A 17,988-nucleotide genomic window follows, 5' to 3' on the forward strand; every position below is an offset into this window, starting at 1 on the left:
AGGGTTTGTTTGGGTGTGCTGAAATACCCCCATGATGCATTGTGTGCCAAGACGAGCCCATCAACAGCTCCCTGACCTTTTCTGTCTCTCGGCTCGGCACCAGTCAGAACTATTCCCCCCCTCATTAGACAGCACATACACTCTCGGAGTGAGAGCCAGAGAGCCAAGTATCACACACCAGTAGTGAATAGGTCCTCCACTAATTACTGAATTCATTTTGCACCGGATTTGTGTGGATGTGTATGCAGGTCTGTTTCTACGCGCACTTGTGCGAATGTGTTGGAGGCAAGTGAAGTGTATTGATTATTTTAATCTGCCTATTTGTGAGTCTGTGATCCTCGTGGCTCTGCATTCGACAGGGGAATCACTAATGGGCCTCAGCACAGGCCGCCTCAGACCTCTCCCCGTCCAATTAACTTTCAACTGGAATCTGGCAGGAGAGCACGAGGAGGCTGGCCACGGACACGCTGAGATCCCCCACATATTCCCACAGGCTACAGATTCACCAAAGCCTTAAGGCCGGAATGTCATTACCTCTCCCTTTTAATTAAAGGTTTCTCCCCTCGTTTTAGCCCTGACATGCCCAGGTAGAATCCAAGCATGTCGTTGTTCTTGTTTGCTTGTTTTTCTTTTCTTTTTTCCCTCCAAAAGACTGAATTTCCATTCTCTGGTAAACATGTCTATGATTCAGACTTTTATTTTCTCCAGATGTTTATGGTAGAGAACTATTTTGCATGACAGAAATATGTTTGCCATATTTGTATATAACATTATCTTAGTATTCACTTAATATGTTGCACGGTTTTTGAATAGTCAGTTGCACAAATGTTACATAAAAATGAGGCAGAGATATTTGTATATGATTTATTATAGAATGTTTGTGAATAGGGAATGTTTTTGACATATATTTGTATCAGTGTATTTGCACATGGCTTGACTTGTATCAACAACTACTTCATGCTGCATTTCTTACAAAGATGAATTAATACAAGCTGTATAGACCTTATGTAGCCCCGCCCCTTTTCATTGCTGCGCTCGTTGTCTTTTGACTTCCGGTCTGTATTTTCGCAGCGATCTTGCGTATTTATGAATGAACGGCTCGTTTTAAAATCTTCCCGGTCTACTGACATTTGTTAAGACATCTGCTTTAAACATTACAATCCTCATGATAACTTTCATTAGCTTTACATTAATTAAATCCTCTTCAAAAGCTAATTACAGCAATGCCATAGAAATATACAGAGCGACTGCAAAAACGGAAGTTCAAAGACAATATTCTAAAGATGGCGGCGCCCTCGTTTCTCTGGCGCATAAGGTCTATAGATCTACTAAAATGTCAACATTTTGTTGCATTTAAAATGTTTGAGGACACATTATTGTCAGAATTATCTTTCGAACATTTCAAACTTTTGGCCTCATTTCTCATAATATAGCAACCGGCATGATATCACAGAAAAATACATAGATATAAGTTTGACTTATAAATGTATAACTTCTATAAAACGTATTATAAAACAATACATACAAACTTAGTGATCACTGTGAAAGTGTATTGACCTCTTAAATGCAATGCAGTAGTTACATTTTAAATATATTCAAAAAATGAAATCAATTTCTTAGACTTTTTATAGTACTCACTCAGTAAATCTATAATCTCTATATAAATAATTCTATAACATAATGCTGATAAGATATAAAAGAATAATTAATTGTCAAGAGTGGAATATGACTTACACATACGAGTACAACATCCTCCCCTTTAAAATGTATTAAATAATCATATTTATTTACATGATGTACTCGCACATTGTATTGGTTTAAATTTCACTATCGAAGAGTCTAATGTCTAAATCGATATATTAATGTTCTGGTCTGGGCCGTATTCTATAGAGTGAGTGAAAATCCATACTGTATAAGCCATATTTCCAATTCCACACAGACAGCCAAAACAGTCACTTTAAGTCAAATGAATTGAACAAGAGGACTTAGCTGAATCACTAGCACTGCTCTGTGTGTGCACGCATATATAGGTGCCTGTAATGAGCTACGGCTGCATCTAGCGAGTGAAAAGTACATCTACGCACTGATTTTGTTTCAAGTCTAGCCATGTGTAAATGCAGCTCAGCTCAACATAAAGCATGTCGACTATAGAGAGTGACTTTGAATCTCAAGGTTTTGATTGACACACAAAATGGAGACAAGTACACCAACAAGTACACACATTAAAATATGAGTGTGTTACTGTCAAGGATAGATATAGACATATATTTATGCATTTTAATTTACGTTTGGGAGTAGTGTATAATGGGAGTTATAATTTACACACATACAAGAAGCATGTTGGAAATCTGCTTTATGAAAGGAATTGGTTGCCATCATCTGTGAAGCCATTCGACTCAGTGTAAACCATGTCCATTTCTTTCAAGCCTGTTCAGTGTGTGAAGGTAACTGTGTGAGTGTGTGTGTTTGTTTGTACACAGTATATTTGAGTGTGTTGAGCAGCATCACAAGAGCAGGTCAGTCAGCATAGATGAGGAAGCCAGAGAACGTGCTGTATTTGTTGGTGTTTCCTCCGTGGACTTTCCCTCCGTCCAGCTGCACACACACCTCATCTCCCACATCTAAATGCAGGATCACACTGTTGGAGGCATAGTCATAATTCTGATCAGCATCCTGGGCGATAGCGCTGGCCCTCACCTGTCACGCACGGGACAAATGAAGCCACGGTTAGAGGAAGGACACGGAGCAGATCGCAACAATTTACAGATTATATTCCCCAAATTACAGTATACTTGAATGATACTGAGATGTAGATGAACCACTAAAAGTATCTATAATAATTTAGACCAAACCACAAAACATGACTAAAGCACAACAACATGAAGTTTGGCATTTGAAGCTTTTAAAATGATTTTAACCATGTGGGATTGGGACCTTCCATTGCAATTCAATACGTCACAAACACATCAACTACCCATAATGCTTCAGACACTCAGAAAAATTGTCACTTAAAAACAGAAACATACATATTCAACAAGTGAGATCTGAGCATTGAATTATTGTTCAAATTAACACGGTAAAACAGTGTTTTTGATATATGTAACACATTCAAATAGTGAAATGTATTATAAATAAGCACAGACTGAATTCAGTGGCGTTTTCATTATCATATGTGACCCTGGACCACAAAATGGGTCAGTGTTTTTGAAATTTAGATTTATTGATCATATGAAAGCTGAATAAATAAGCTTTCCATGGATGTATGGTTTGTTAGGATAGGACAATATTTGGCCGAGATACAACTATTGAAAATCTGGAATCTGAGGGTGCAAAAAAATCGAAACATTGAGAAAATCGCCTTTAAAGTTGTCCATTTATGTTCGCGATTGTGCTGCATTCACTCACAAAAATAAATGTTTTATATATTTACGACATTTACAAAATATCTTCATGGAACATGATCTTTACTTAACATCCTAATGATTTTTGGCATAAAATAAAAATCAATAATTTTTACCCATACAATGTATTGTTGGCTTTTGCCACAAATATACCCGTGCTACTTGTGACTGGTTTTGTGATCCAGGGTCACATATATGAAAGAAGAAAATAATGAGTCAGATTTTTATATAAATGCTAAGCGTGGAAAGATTTTGATTTGTTAAACCTATAGAAAAAATATATAAAAATTAATATTTTAACATGAATAATTTTAAAAGAATGTACAGATTAAAAAAATAATAATAATGATAAAAAATGTATCAATAGACAAAAATGCTGAATTGATTGATTTTTGTAATATGTGCGCGTTTTTGTACATTTTATAAACAATTATTATATTAAACTAAATAATTAATATGAATGATATATCATTCATATTAATGAAACGCTGTATAATGTGATTTAAAACACATTTCTGGTGTGCTGATGAGGCTGTGGAGGTACATAAGACTAAAAAAGATGAAAAAAATACTGCACTAGACAGATACCTCTACTTAAAGATGCTCTCTTGACATGAAAGAGACCTTGTTTTGTCATCTCTCTGGCAATGGAATGGAGTGATTATTAAATGATACTCTGACAAGGGCTGGTCGGGTTAAATGGATGGAGCTGCAGATAACCAGCTGACCTCTACCTCAATTGAGAAAGCAGTCATACTCTCTCCTATTTATTTACTGTAGGATCATCTAGCTGGTGATGCTAAAACTGTACCATATCCCTTCCTCGTATTGACCTGTTGAATTTAATCTTAAGCGCACGTATCACACAAACCGCGATGAGACTGTTTACTGGAGACATGGACTCATTTAAATTCTGCTTGAGAGATCAGCCGTATTGACTCCCAGCAGTGGATCTGAAACTTGTTTGTTAACATTTTAAATTGAGATTAGTCATGTGGTCAGAAAGATGCACATTCCTGCAGATGCAATTAAAAAGGACCACGCATTTTAATAAAAAAGAATTTCATACCCTTACAATATGACTTAGAAATTTCTTGATACTTTTGATACTTTATCGTCGTTTTTTAACTGATCTATGCTCAAGTATTCTAAATGGAAAAGATGCGTAAGCTCCTAGCAGACAGGTGTCAGGTGACAGACAGTGATTGTCAGGCATTTTGCTCAGCCGTGTTATAGCCACTCAATCTTTGTCAGGTTTCCTAAACATACGGAGCGAGTCTATCCTAGGAAAAAAAAAAATGACAAAGATATGCACGGTGTCAGTAAACATCCTCATACAACATGCCATCACTCACTCAAATGCCTCTTGTTTTATTGGCCGTGTTATTCCCTTGAGAAACACCCACAACCGCAGGCCACATAAAACACACTGACCCCAGACAAAGATAAACTCCCTCCCCATATCCATAATCTAATAACCCCACTTCATTGCCATCAAGATACTGTCAACATCCGCACAACGTCCTGGAGACTACCGCCATTTAGATGCGCTATTGAATACCAATCTGTATAATGATGTTAGGAAGTTTTACAGTGCAGCGCTGTAGGACAAACACATCAGCTTTAAATTGATTTTGCATAGCAGTGATAGATATTTGTCATTTGAAAAATACCCTTCCAAGTAGGCCTATCAACCAATATTGCAATATTTTAAATGTTTTATTTTGCCTTACAACAATAAAAAAAGCATACCATTCACTATGAATATTTAATTATAATAATGAATATTCAATTAATTATATTAAAAATATTCATAATGGTTATGTTTTAATAATAATAGTAAGTCTTATTATTGTTGTTTTTATTATAATTAAGTCTATTAATTAATGATTGTTAAAATAATAATAATAAACTTTTTGCTAATTAAATGGTCACAAATATATTTTCTTTTTTTAATAGTAATTATTAAAAAAAACATAAATTACCCAACCACTGAGTACTGTTGTTGGGAGTCAACACATGGTGCCAATTATCTGTACATAATATAGATCGGTAACACTTTACAATACGTTTTTATTTGTTAACATCAGTTAATGTATTAACATGAACTAACCAAGCAATACATTTGTTACTGTATTTGTAAATCTTTGTTAACGTTAGTTAATAAATATACAGCTGTTCATTGTTTGTTCATGTTAGTTCACAGTGCATTAATTAATGTTAACAAATACAACCTTTGATTTTAATAATGTATTAGTAAATGTTGAAATTATTAGTTCATGTTAACTAATGAAACCTTATTGTAAACTGTTAGCGATCTGTAGTTATACTAAACGTCCAAAAGCAAGTAAAAAAAAAAAGTGTGAATATCATTAAAAATATATATCGGTCATGACAAACTTTAATATGACAATGTTTAGATGTGTAAAAATCTGAATTAGAAGATATTGGAAGGTATTGGTTGTGTTGAGGTGCGATGTGAGAAGCCTTTTAGCCTTTTGTCCCTGCAGCCTGAATCCAAAGTTATGTTGGGTTGCCAAACCCTTGAGAAACCCCTTTTTCAACTATATATCACATAAAAACTGACTCCTGAAACAGCTACACAATCCACATCCAGATCTAACAGCCACACTTTATGATACAGTCATCTGCACATTGGACTAGTCAATAACCTATATATTGAATGCTGTAAATGGTACGTGTTACTGAATACAAATCAGTGCAACAGTGATGTTTTCTTTTCAGGTGACCAAAAATATAAAATCTGAATTATCTACACTGCAATGACACAATGACTCATCGAGATCAAAAAAGTCCATAATATTGAGGTGGTCAATTTGGTATGTGCATCATTCCACATCTGACAGTGACGACCTGGCCTCCTCTCCCTATCGACGCAGAGCGTATGTCATTCTCCTCATTATTTTGCCGAAGTGGGCAAAGGGGCATTCTCTCCCTCCGGCATACCCCCATGTTCAATACGACAACGCAAGCGGTCACTTTAATTATCAGACATCCGGCGAAGACCATTTAAGACATTTCTTCGCTTCCATTGATTCACATCTTGTATTTTTGGGATCAGTTACGCTGTATCTGAGCAACCGGGGTTTAGACATCTCCCGCAAAGTGCGCTTGTTAGATGCTTCCCGGCATTTATCAAATATAAGTGATATGAAAGCCTGTCTTGGAGGGAGAGGGAGAGAGGCATTTTAGGATTACCGTTGACTGCACTGGAGATGGATATTGACATGGGAGCCGACTATACTTGTGAAACGCCACGCTGACTTGATCTCAGCGCCGGCTGCGAGCGGGGACCCTCGGGCCTGCTGGGGGCTTGTTCTGCCAGGCCTTTTCATTACATACAGGGAGGGAAAGGATGAAGGGGGGCACTTTTGCGGCGGCATTTTACACATAAGCAGAGGCGAGCGCTAGCAGAAAGACAAGGGTTGAAGGAGAAAACAGCAGGGGGGGTTAGGATAACAGTCTGATCAAGCAAGGCTATTTTGTGAGAGCAGCGAGATGCAAGGGTATATGAAGTCTTGTTTTTTATCAGTGGTGCCGTGCTCCAGCGGTAATAAAACTGACAGGATTCATTCTTGGTGATATACAGACCTCTTAGAGCGGAGACAATGGAAAACTAGCTCTTAAACTTACCTAAGGGACCGAGCACATGGGAGGGGAGGGAAAAGACTAAAGCAAAAAAAAGATTTTAACATTTATTGAATAGGTCTGTTTTGCCTCAGAGGGAGAGTAAAATTTGTTTCGCTTCTTCTGAGAGGTATGCTTAATTGGCGTACTGTACGAGTGTGGCATTGCATACTAATGGTCCAAGTGCACACAACATACGTTACAAGCTCTATGACCATGGGTTCAATCACTGTATGAATATAGTCAACTGATTAAAGGATTGGTTCCCCTAAAATGTAGCCTGGAAATCCAGACCTAAATCTAAAAGATTAATGGTCTGGTGTCGACTAATGAAAATCAGCCAGCTCGAGGGGCGGCACCAAGCATGCGTTTGAAAATCTCACTGCACGCAATTGGATAACACTATGACCAATCACAACAAGTTATCGCTTAGCTTCCAGCGGAGCTAACTGGTAGATTAAACTCTTACCGTATCCGGTCGGCAAAACAGCAAAAACGCCCTTCTTGCAAAGGAACGATTCGAGCGGCCGTCTTCTGTTCCTCTTTTAGAGAAAAAGTCTAAATCTTTCATTGTAGCGGCCAAAGCCGTTTCAAACAAATGGTGTTCATCCATAGCCATCTTGCAATGTTTACTAATGACTTTGACGTCACAGCGCTGTCGGCATCTGTTTAGCTCGCCTCTGGCCCGCCTATAGCAGATAACCCAATGTGATTGGTGCAGCTCAGATCGAGGGGCATATTTAATGAGCATCATTACTCGACACCAGAGTAACTTGCTGAGCAAATTCAACTTGTGCTCTCGCGAGAACTCTGGATTACCAGGGTAGGCTACCTAAAATGTACAATCTGTCATCATTTACTCATCCTCACCTCATTCCAAACCAGTATAACCCAAGAGAAGATATGTTAACACTTTAGTTAAGGCCCCATTAGTTGATGCATTAACTAACATTTACTAAAAATTAGCAATACATTAGTTACAGTATTTATACATCATTGTAAATGTTAGTTACAAACGCTAGTGTTAGTGTTGTTAGTTAATGTTAGCTCAGGTCCATTAAATAATATTAAAATATACAACTTTTAATTTTAATAAATGTTGAAATGAACTTTAAATAAGCATAATAAATGTTTTATTAGTATTGAACTAATGTTAATGAATGGAACCTTATTGGAAAGTGTTATCATAGATATTTTTGAAGAACGCTGGGTTTTTTCAAAACAAAATTGGACCCCATTGATGGTATGTACAAAAATAAAATATATTCTGTGTTTTGGAAGAAAGCAGCTCAGATTTGTAAATAAATGTAAATAAATTATTTATACATTTTGGGGTGAACTATCGCTTTAACAAGTGACCCAAAGTGGGATTTAATGAGTATGTCACATATGCAGTCTACAAATTTTGAATCAGTTAAAATGATTTTCCTATTTGGCAATTAGACGCCGTGCAATTAAGGATTACTACAATTAGAGACTACCAAAGACACTCATTATATTTCTACCAGACTATGTACATGTCACTGCACCGGGAGACATTTATTAGAGCAAGTACTGGTCATTAACAGACAGGCGATGGCATTTTTAACACTAGTGTGTGAAAGAGCTCGACCTTTCGGAGGTCTATTAAAAGAGCATGTGACAGGTGAAAAAGGGGAAAAAAGAATGGTGGAACGATTAAGCAACAGAGAGGACGGAGTGTAGATTAGTCCACTTTGAACAGTCTAAGGTTTCGGGAATGTACATCGAAGCTGAGGGACTATAAATTAAAAGATTAACAGCATGTTAATGATGAGGAAGAAGACATGTAGCTGCTAAATCAGAGATGACGTACGACCCTGGTGGCGTATTTTGACTCACATTAGCATTAAGGCAAACAACCCATTATTCAACAAGCATAATAAAAGTGCCACCAATAACGCTAGCAGCATCACATCCTTTTAACAAATCTCTCCATATGTTTATAGGCCTTTATGCAGGTATTCCATCAGAAAGCAGACTTATACAGCATAATAATTAGAAGTTATTATTAAATGATGTGCAATTTTTGACCCTAACGACCCCGGGACTTTTGAGGGTGGGATCTGACAGTTCAAATTTTTTTCCTCTCCTATGAATTCCCTTCGGTAGCAGGTACTGTGATACAGTGACTTAATGCACAGTGATGAAATTTCAGCGTGAATCTCCTTCAGTGGGCAATATACCAAATTAATTACAAGAAAAATGAAGATGACCTCATTAAATATTGAAGAGGGCACTATTATGATCACATCACTAATCCTTTCCATCTGTTACTGAACAAATGATGTATTGTAACATTCCTCAAAATTCAATCATCATCTACTGTGATGTACTGGTGCCCTTAAAAGAGTGTGAATACTATTCAAATACAAATAAACAAAACATTTACTGATCCTACACTAAAAATAGGGGTGTAACGTTACACGTATTCGTATTGAACCGTTTGGTACAAGGCTTTCGGTTCGGGATGCAGTACAAACCGAACTATTCGTTGGACCATTTTTCCTGCTGGTGCGACCAAAATTTTGTTAGCAGTTGCGCTGGCGCGACCACCAGAACGTTGCCCAACATCAAGTGGCAAACGTAATGAAAGCGGAACGAAACTGCGCACGAAACTAATTATTTTGTGCAGTTTGGACCGATGTCAGTGCAGCGCAAGCCAATCTTTATCAAGCGACACACTGTTACAACACAGCGCTAAGAGATCCAGTAAAGAAAACATTTGAATTCGCCAATGAATCAATTACATCGCTGCGAGATCTAGTGAGAAACATTCAAATTTCTCAGTTATTAACCGTAGATCTCTATTAGATCAAACAGCGCTGACGTGGAAACCAGGAGAAACATTGTGCCATGAATGATCTAGTTAAATACCCTGGTAATCCAGAGTTCTCGCGAGAGCACAAGTTGAATTTGCTCAGCGAGTTACTCTGGTGTCGAGTAATGATGCTCATTAAATATGCCCCTCGATCTGAGCTGCACCAATCACATTGGGTTATCTGATATAGGCGGGCCAGAGGCGAGCTAAACAGATGACGACAGCGCTGTGACGTCAAAGTCACTAGTAAACATTGCAAGATGCCTATGGATGAATACCAGTTGTTTGAAACGGCTTTGGCTGCTACAATGAACGAGTTAGACTTGGCTTTTTATCTAAAAGAGGAACAGAAGACGGCCGCTCGAATCGTTCCTTTGCAAGAAGGACGTTTTTGCTGTTTCGCTGACCAGATACGGTAAGAGTCTAATCTACCAGTTAGCTCCGCTGGAAGCTAAGCATATGGGGCTTATTGTTGTGATTGGTCACAGTGTTATCCAATTGCGTGCAGTGAGATTTTCAAATGCATGCTTGGTGCCGCCCCTCGAGCTGGCCGATTTTCATTAGTCGACGCCAGACCATTAATCTTTTAGATTTAGGTCTGGATTTCCAGGCTACTAGTTAAAGACTTTAAGTCCACAAATCAGCAACATTCCCATGGATTTAATGTAGTAACATTAACTGTAACCATGGAAGTTTGGCAGGAATAGTAAAATGCTTTCAATACGTCACACATCTTTTTCCAGCATTTCAAAACTCAAATATTGTCATATTAAAAATAACGTTTAAATGTGATGACCAAAACATTATTTTTTCTTCCTTCAAAGATTACCCCGATTTTTAAAACTAAAAGTTTCAAGATATAGGAAAACTCACACTTATTTAAAAAAATTTTTTTTAGAAATCAAGGACATTTCTCTGACATTTCTTCCTTTTTGCTGTATCGAAAACGTACCGAACCATGACAACACTGTCGTTTCAAACCGAACCGTGAATTTTGTGAACCGTTACACCCCTAACTAAAAGACAAATTGAAATATGGGTGACTTTAATTAATGGCACATTTAAAAAGAAAAAAAAAAACACTACTTTAAACTACATCTATGTTAAACATTTATCACATATTTTAGAATAAACAACCACTAAAACTTCAGCTTGGATTAACGTAACGATGTGGAAAAAAAAATCCTGCTGATCTGTGACTTTTCCATGATCATCCACCCACATCATTTACATTTCAGGCAGTTCTAAAGGGCACTTTAGCCTTGCATGTCTGAGGTCCGACAATGAGAAGACCATCACAACTGCACCAGCCGGTATCAAGAGACCAGCTTTCACAGCTGTCAAAACCACCACACAGACAATGATCAGCCAGATGGTCACACAGGCCTGCAACCAGGTACGGCAACACGCATGCCACTCTCTAGAGCATACCTGAGATACTTTTTTATCTTAATTAGCACCCGAACATTCACATACAGTCATCATTAGCAAACAAATGCTTATGTCAGGATCTGGTCTTTTTATCTTCAAGACGCCTTGTTAACCTGTCAAGCCCTGACATGTTTGGCACTTCTCCATCTGTCTATAGCTCTATATTCATTTTGGTCCGTGTGTATAAGCCTCCCAGAAGTCTCGTCTTTCTGCCCACTGTCTGTAGCTTTGTATTAAGTCATCTATCTTCCTTTCCTCCCCTGATCTTTCTGTCAACCAGCCTGGGTGATTCTGCCATACTCTTAACTGTCATGGCTGCCCTTGCGTCCTTCTCTCAGTCTGTCTCACAATTCACTTGTGCACTTGAGCTTGTGGGCCGCCCACTGGGGTGCCATATTGAACATGGCCTCCACAATGAAGATGCGAGATGACTGTGTCAAAACTTATTTTCAAGATGAAGGATAAAAACAATGATGTTTTTCACTGCTTATTATTTTGGTTTTGTTCCTTTACAGTTTCTCCTGTAAAAGTATTTGTGTGTGTTTCTTCAACTTTTAATGCTACTTTTTTTAAAATGTGACAAAACATTTTCTGACTAGTTTCATTCGTTTACTATACACTATATATGTCCAATATAAAATGATGTATGATTATTTCAAGTTTTTAAAAAAAATGTAATAATTTTAGGAAGGATTTTTGTATTTCAACATTAAAAACTGGATCTGGACCAAGGGTAAAGTAATAAAATCCATAAATAATGGCATTTAATCAAAGCTTTTTTGTTGTTGTTGCTTTTAAAAACTATATATTTCAGTGATTTCTGATTTGCAAAACCTGAACATTTGGCTACTCAACAAAATAACATGTAATTTACTGCTGGTTCTGACAACATTTTATTTGCTTGAGTCTATTTAAAAGAACACAACAAACAAAACGTAATAAACAAGAAGTGTATGTGAATCAAAATATGCAAAAAATAGCCTAATTAAAAGTTTACAGAAAATGTTCTGTTTACACCCTTTTTGAGATATATGTCAGACCACTGAAACATTAATCATGTAACTTTTTATTCAAAAGCTTTTAAATAGGCCTGCAAATATTTATTCATTTGAATGAATTAACTTTCAAACTCAATCCTCAAGACAGTTACTTGTTTTGTTTCTGAACAAATCTGTTAAAATGAGTGATTCAATGAGTCACTCATTATGACAGTCACCATGATGTACAATAATGTTGAAAAGACAACGTCTTTTTTGAAAGATAACCGAAGTTGTTTCATATACACACAACAACTCTCTGGGTCAGCAGCAGCGCAAACGCAGATTTGATTTGTTCATCAGTGTGATCTCATTTGTCAAAGGGTTATAGACAGCATTTGGAATTTGGAATTTAAATTGTGATCTTTTAACGGTTAATCGTGCAGCTCTACTTCATTCATAGGCTATAACAAAAAGAAAAAAAGATAAATGTTTTAATAAAAATTAGCCTCTGGTTGAAGTACCTTTAGTTGAATAAACAACCTTATATGTTTGTATAGAGTTGCCTACATCTAGTTTTGAGTAAAATAACACAATGGTGAGTCTCCACTTCAGAACCTTTTAATTGAACTCTGTGTTTGGGGAAACTGGCCTATAATATTCAATAGACATGGCAGTTTGAACATAATTTTGTCAGCATTCAAAAGTAACCTTTTACAAATTAACATAAACCTCCTAATCCCGACGGACCATTGTCTGATTTCAGATGACACTTCAGAGAATTCCAGTCTCTCAGCATCTGTCAAAATATCTAGCATCCTTTTCCACTTTAACATGCTGCGTACTTTCCATTAGGTAGCTGCGCAAATCCTCATCCTATGAGCTCTTTAAAATCTTATAGGCTACAACAATCGTGATTTGTGTCGCAAATGGACTGTTGACTGTATTTCAGGTGCTTGGGGAAGTATCTGATAATTCCATTGGCAGTTTATTTGGTGTAGTGAGCAGTTAACCCACACATTTCTCTATTACATTTCAGGCCCTACAGAAGAGTGAAGCAGGGCCACCTGATGTGCTCGAAATGGACGTAATTGAGTGGACTGAAAAGATAATTAATGAGCAATCAATGGACATGCGATAGAAGGGGGGCACGTACAGCGTGCAGGGGATTCAATCTAAGAGTTATGAATGATTTAACAGAGGAAGCAGACTTGCATGACAATACAAAACTGTACAGGTCAGACCAATTTAATCTACTATCGCTCTAATCACTTTTACAGGGGGTCCACTGTATTAAGCCAAACGTTGTTGTTGTTTTTTTTTTTTTTTACAACATTACAACAAAACACTTGGCTTTCATTGCACAGTGTAATACGAATAAACATTTTATAGTGCGCTTGGGTAAAACTGTTCATAAAAGAATATGTTACGATTACCTGTCAAATAAAAAGCTGCAAGAGTGGGTCTTGATCCACAAAGGTCATACAATCACTTAAAACCACGACAGATAAACCTTTTCTTGTCCTGCTCATTTCCTGCCTTCAGTTTTTAATTAATGTCTAGGGAATGAATGACTGAGTGTGGAAACTGTCAAATTTTCATGCATTCATTATTTATCTGATGTGCAAACTGGCACTAGACCACACCACGACAGCTCTGGCATGCTGAGTCGTATGACACATTTTTAGGTGATGAGTGAAATGTAAATATATGATGTTTATTTTAGTTATTAAATTGTCAAAACATATGGCAATGCAGCTGAGATTGTCTGGAAACACTTTTTTTATGTCTCGGTTTTCCCTTTTAGTAGCCTTTTCTTTGTCAGCCTTGACAAACAGTACAACAGTGTCCAATTTGCACCCATGTTGTTTAGTGGGATGGTAATCAATTGTATAATAGGAATGTTAATAGGAAAAAGCTCATAATCTTAACTATTCTGACTCCTCTAGATGAAGATGACCTTAGTGGTGAAGCCCAATATGATGAACTGAGACTAAGAGAAACTACTTTCTACATTTGACTGCACACATAATTTTCATAATAAAGGAAAAAGATAGTTGAAGAAATTATTCACCGATTTCTTTTTTTTAATTGTGTCATCCTTCACACATCCTCATGTTGTTCCAAACCGTCCATGTTTTTCTTGACAAAGAAGATGTTTTGATAAACATCTCAGTTTTTTTGTCTTTACAATGACAGTCAGTGATGTTCAGTGCTGTTTTGGACCCCATTGACTACCATTGTATGGACAAAAACGGTTAAAGATGACTTTTTGTGTTTGCAGAGGAAGGAAAGTCATACAGGTTTGGAAGGACATGAAGGTGAGTAAATAATTTAAGCATTTATAACTTGTGGGTGCACTATATTTTAAAGCAATTGAGCTGAAGATTTCATTTCCACCACAAACAATTTTTATAAGTAGGGATAAATTCTTACCTGTCCGTTCTTCTTGAGGTCTGCCCACATACTGGTCCCATCTCCTCCTCTCATCAGGACATGGTAAGTGAAGAAGTAGATACCAGGCAGAGGGCATGTGAATTTTCCAGTGCTGGGCTCATAGTAGTTGCCAACATTGGTCACCACATCATCAAATTTCAGCACATCAGTGCCTTCATGTTGCTTGCGCAGGCCTGCGTAAAATGCAATCTTAGGGCTGTAGAACGACGGCACGTAACCGCCAGGCCCAGGACCCGGGGGCCCTTGTGGACCTGGCTTTCCAGGTTCTCCAGGTGGACCAGGCAGTCCCGGAGGTCCCGGAGGTCCCCGATAGCCAGATTTCCCTCTCCGGTTTGGAAAATCAGGAGGTGCGGGTGATACAGCCGTTAGCTCCTGGCCATGAGGAGTGGTGTAGGGGTCACAAACCATCCGACAACTTCCTAGCATTTCGTAATGACTTCCCGCACTGCCAGCTCCTCCTCCTTTAGTGTTGTGGACCAGTAAAGGAATGGTGACCAGGAGAATCAGAACCATGGCCACACCCACGGCCGCTCCTATGACACGCTTGCGGCGGCTGAGCCGGGAGGCAGCAAGCGTTAGAAAGTCCTCCTCTCCTTTAGATGGAATGGTGCCCGCCAGCGTGAACAGTGGAGTTTGAGAAAAACTCACTAACAAAGAAAAACAGCCACACCACAGATATCTATAGAGGAATGAGGCCAATGGGGAGAAGGACAGCAGATGAATTTATGGATGAGACAAGAAGACCAAGAAGAGAGTGGAGCATACAGAAATGAGAGGGTGCAATGGGACAAGAGGTAGGACAGAGTGGAGACCGAAAGGAAGATCTGGAAGAACGAAATGGAACAGTGCAACAGAAAGGTGTGGCACGGCAAAGAATAAAAGATGATTACAGGAACAAGGTGGCTCTTGGCCAGCTAATATACGGGGACACTCGCAATACAATGCAATACAGTATTTTTAAAGTGTTGTAATTTCGTGGCTAATAACAATACACATCTTTACATTCATCCCCTTGCTTGTTAACATTAGATCTACAGTTAATTATCCAATTACACAGAAAACTCTTGCATAAGTGAACAGCAATAACCTGTTTTGGGGTTTTCCAGGTCAAGTTCCTGTCCAAGTGCAATTGAGCAATTGCAAAATTCAGTTTGTAAAGGGCTAAATTAAATCACAAAGGTAGCTGCTTGTGCAACAAAATTCTAATTAAGTCCAACCAAAGACCTGAAATATGTGCCAAAAGAATCTGTCATCCAATCTTCCACGTTTTGAAACAAACTGATGCACTAAAATGCTCCTGCTCAATGAAAATTGTCCAACGCCCTGCACCAAAACCCGATGAGACACAATGTATTGATCCTTCAGAAAATTATTATTATTATTTATTTTTTTAGGAACATATGGAAGATCCCTGTAGTTGCTCTGGCGGGACTGGGAAAATTCCACAGAAATAGAACTGGAGGAGGGAAAAACATGAAAAGACAATAAAGAAAATCTGTTAAGGCTATATTTAATATCACATTATATATGTATATATATGTGTGTGTATATATATATATATATATATATATATATATATATATATATATATATATTATCCTAAACTGAACATGATGAAAGTTGTCTTGCATTATTTATTTATTTTGCAATATCCAAAATGCATAATCTGTCATTATATTTTATAATTTTATATCAAAATGACCCCTGAATAGCCAACTGGCATTACGTTTTTGTTGCAAAAGGTTTGGTCTAAACATGAGAAATATGCACAAATAAAAACAATACATGAATAAATTAGGCTAATATCATTTTTTTTAAAAAAACTATAAGCTAATTGTTCTATGTAGTAAGTGAAGCAAGCAAAATAACACCTGTGAAAGTAAGACACAATTGAGCAACTTTAAGTACACTAAAAGGTATTAAAGAGACACTTACCCTGACTTCGGTGTTAATGGGAGATCTTTAGGATTAAAAATCTTCCTCTGATGTCTGTCCTTAAATTTGCCGAATTCCGGAGAAATTAAAGGCGAATGTAATTCATGTGCAAATGAAGACACCTCTCTTTACTCCAACAACAGAGTGAATCGCAGAAATATCGATTTTAAATGCTTTAACCAGTCAAATAGGTTAAGATGACTTCATTAAGTTGTCACTATCACTTCTGACCTTATTTATTCCGCGAACTGTTAATGACTTCGCGCGTGAGTGAAACTTCCGCTTTTGCCGTTCGTTTTGTCCAAAGATATAATAATACAGCAACGTACAGCGCTGGACTTCTGACTCCGACACCTGTGAGATTTTCACACTCCACACACACACGCACTCACACTGCCCCCTCATTCTTCCATCCGGTCGACTCCTCCCTCCCTCCATCCCATCTCATCTCATCCTCGCCCCTCTCACTGGCTCTGTCTCAACGCCACAGACCCTGAGAGATGCAGAGCGCGCGTGCGACGCACAAATACGCTGTCTGGTTCGGGAGGGCACTTGGTTTTGAGTTTGTGTTTTTCCAACTTAATCATAATTAAATGCGGGAAAGTGTTGTAAATGTTAATCGTTTATCACGTCAGCAGCCTATGTGGGTTTTAAAAAATAAGCAATTTTTTTAAAACAAAAAACTCTCGTGGATGGCTTAGAAAAAAGCATCTCTATCTGTTTGGGTTAAGAATGGAGCACTGTGACTTCTCGAGGTCATTGTGTGTGTGGCTCAGTTTCTCTAGCTTTGAGAGCTCATTAGTGAAGGACACTGAGACCATTGTGCTCTCCCTCTCTCTCTTCTCAATTTCTATCTATCTATCTATCTATCTATCTATCTATCTATCTATCTATCTATCTATCTATCTATCTAGCATCATTTCTACAGATTATATTATAGCTATAGACCTTATGTAGCCCCACCCCTTTTCAGCGCTGTGCTCGTTGTCTTTTGACTTCCGGTCTGTATTTTCACAGCGATTCTGCGTGTTTATTAATGAACGGCTCGTTTTAAAATCTTCCCGGTCGACTGACATATGTTAAGTCATCTGCTTTAAACATTACAGTCCTCATGATAACTTTCGTTAACTTTACATTAAGTAAATCCACTTCAAAAGCTAATTACTCCTGGACAGCAGCACCATAGAAATATACAGAGCGACCGCAAAAACGGAAGTTAACATACAATATTCTAAAGATGGCGGCGCCCTCGTTTCTCTGGCGCATAAGGATTATAGGTGTAGAATAGTTCAAATAAGTC

At 37.8% G+C, this 17,988-nt stretch overlaps 1 protein-coding gene across 1 annotated transcript; it reads right to left on the reverse strand.

The window, feature by feature from the left end:
- Nucleotides 1-854: 854 nt before the first annotated feature.
- Nucleotides 855-17,064, reverse strand: c1ql4a (complement component 1, q subcomponent-like 4). The gene is made up of 3 exons (XM_084098870.1): nucleotides 16,689-17,064; nucleotides 14,733-16,209; nucleotides 855-2,697 (listed from the first exon to the last, which is right to left on the reverse strand). Exons 2-3 carry the CDS (start codon nucleotides 15,264-15,266, stop codon nucleotides 2,518-2,520), a joined length of 714 nt encoding a protein of 237 aa, XP_083954996.1. The 5' UTR covers nucleotides 15,267-16,209; nucleotides 16,689-17,064; the 3' UTR covers nucleotides 855-2,517.
- Between the last annotated feature and the right edge of the window lie 924 nt (nucleotides 17,065-17,988).

Source organism: Abramis brama, assembly GCF_963993115.1.
Source record: "Abramis brama genome assembly, chromosome: 22".
NCBI lineage: Eukaryota > Metazoa > Chordata > Actinopteri > Cypriniformes > Leuciscidae > Abramis > Abramis brama.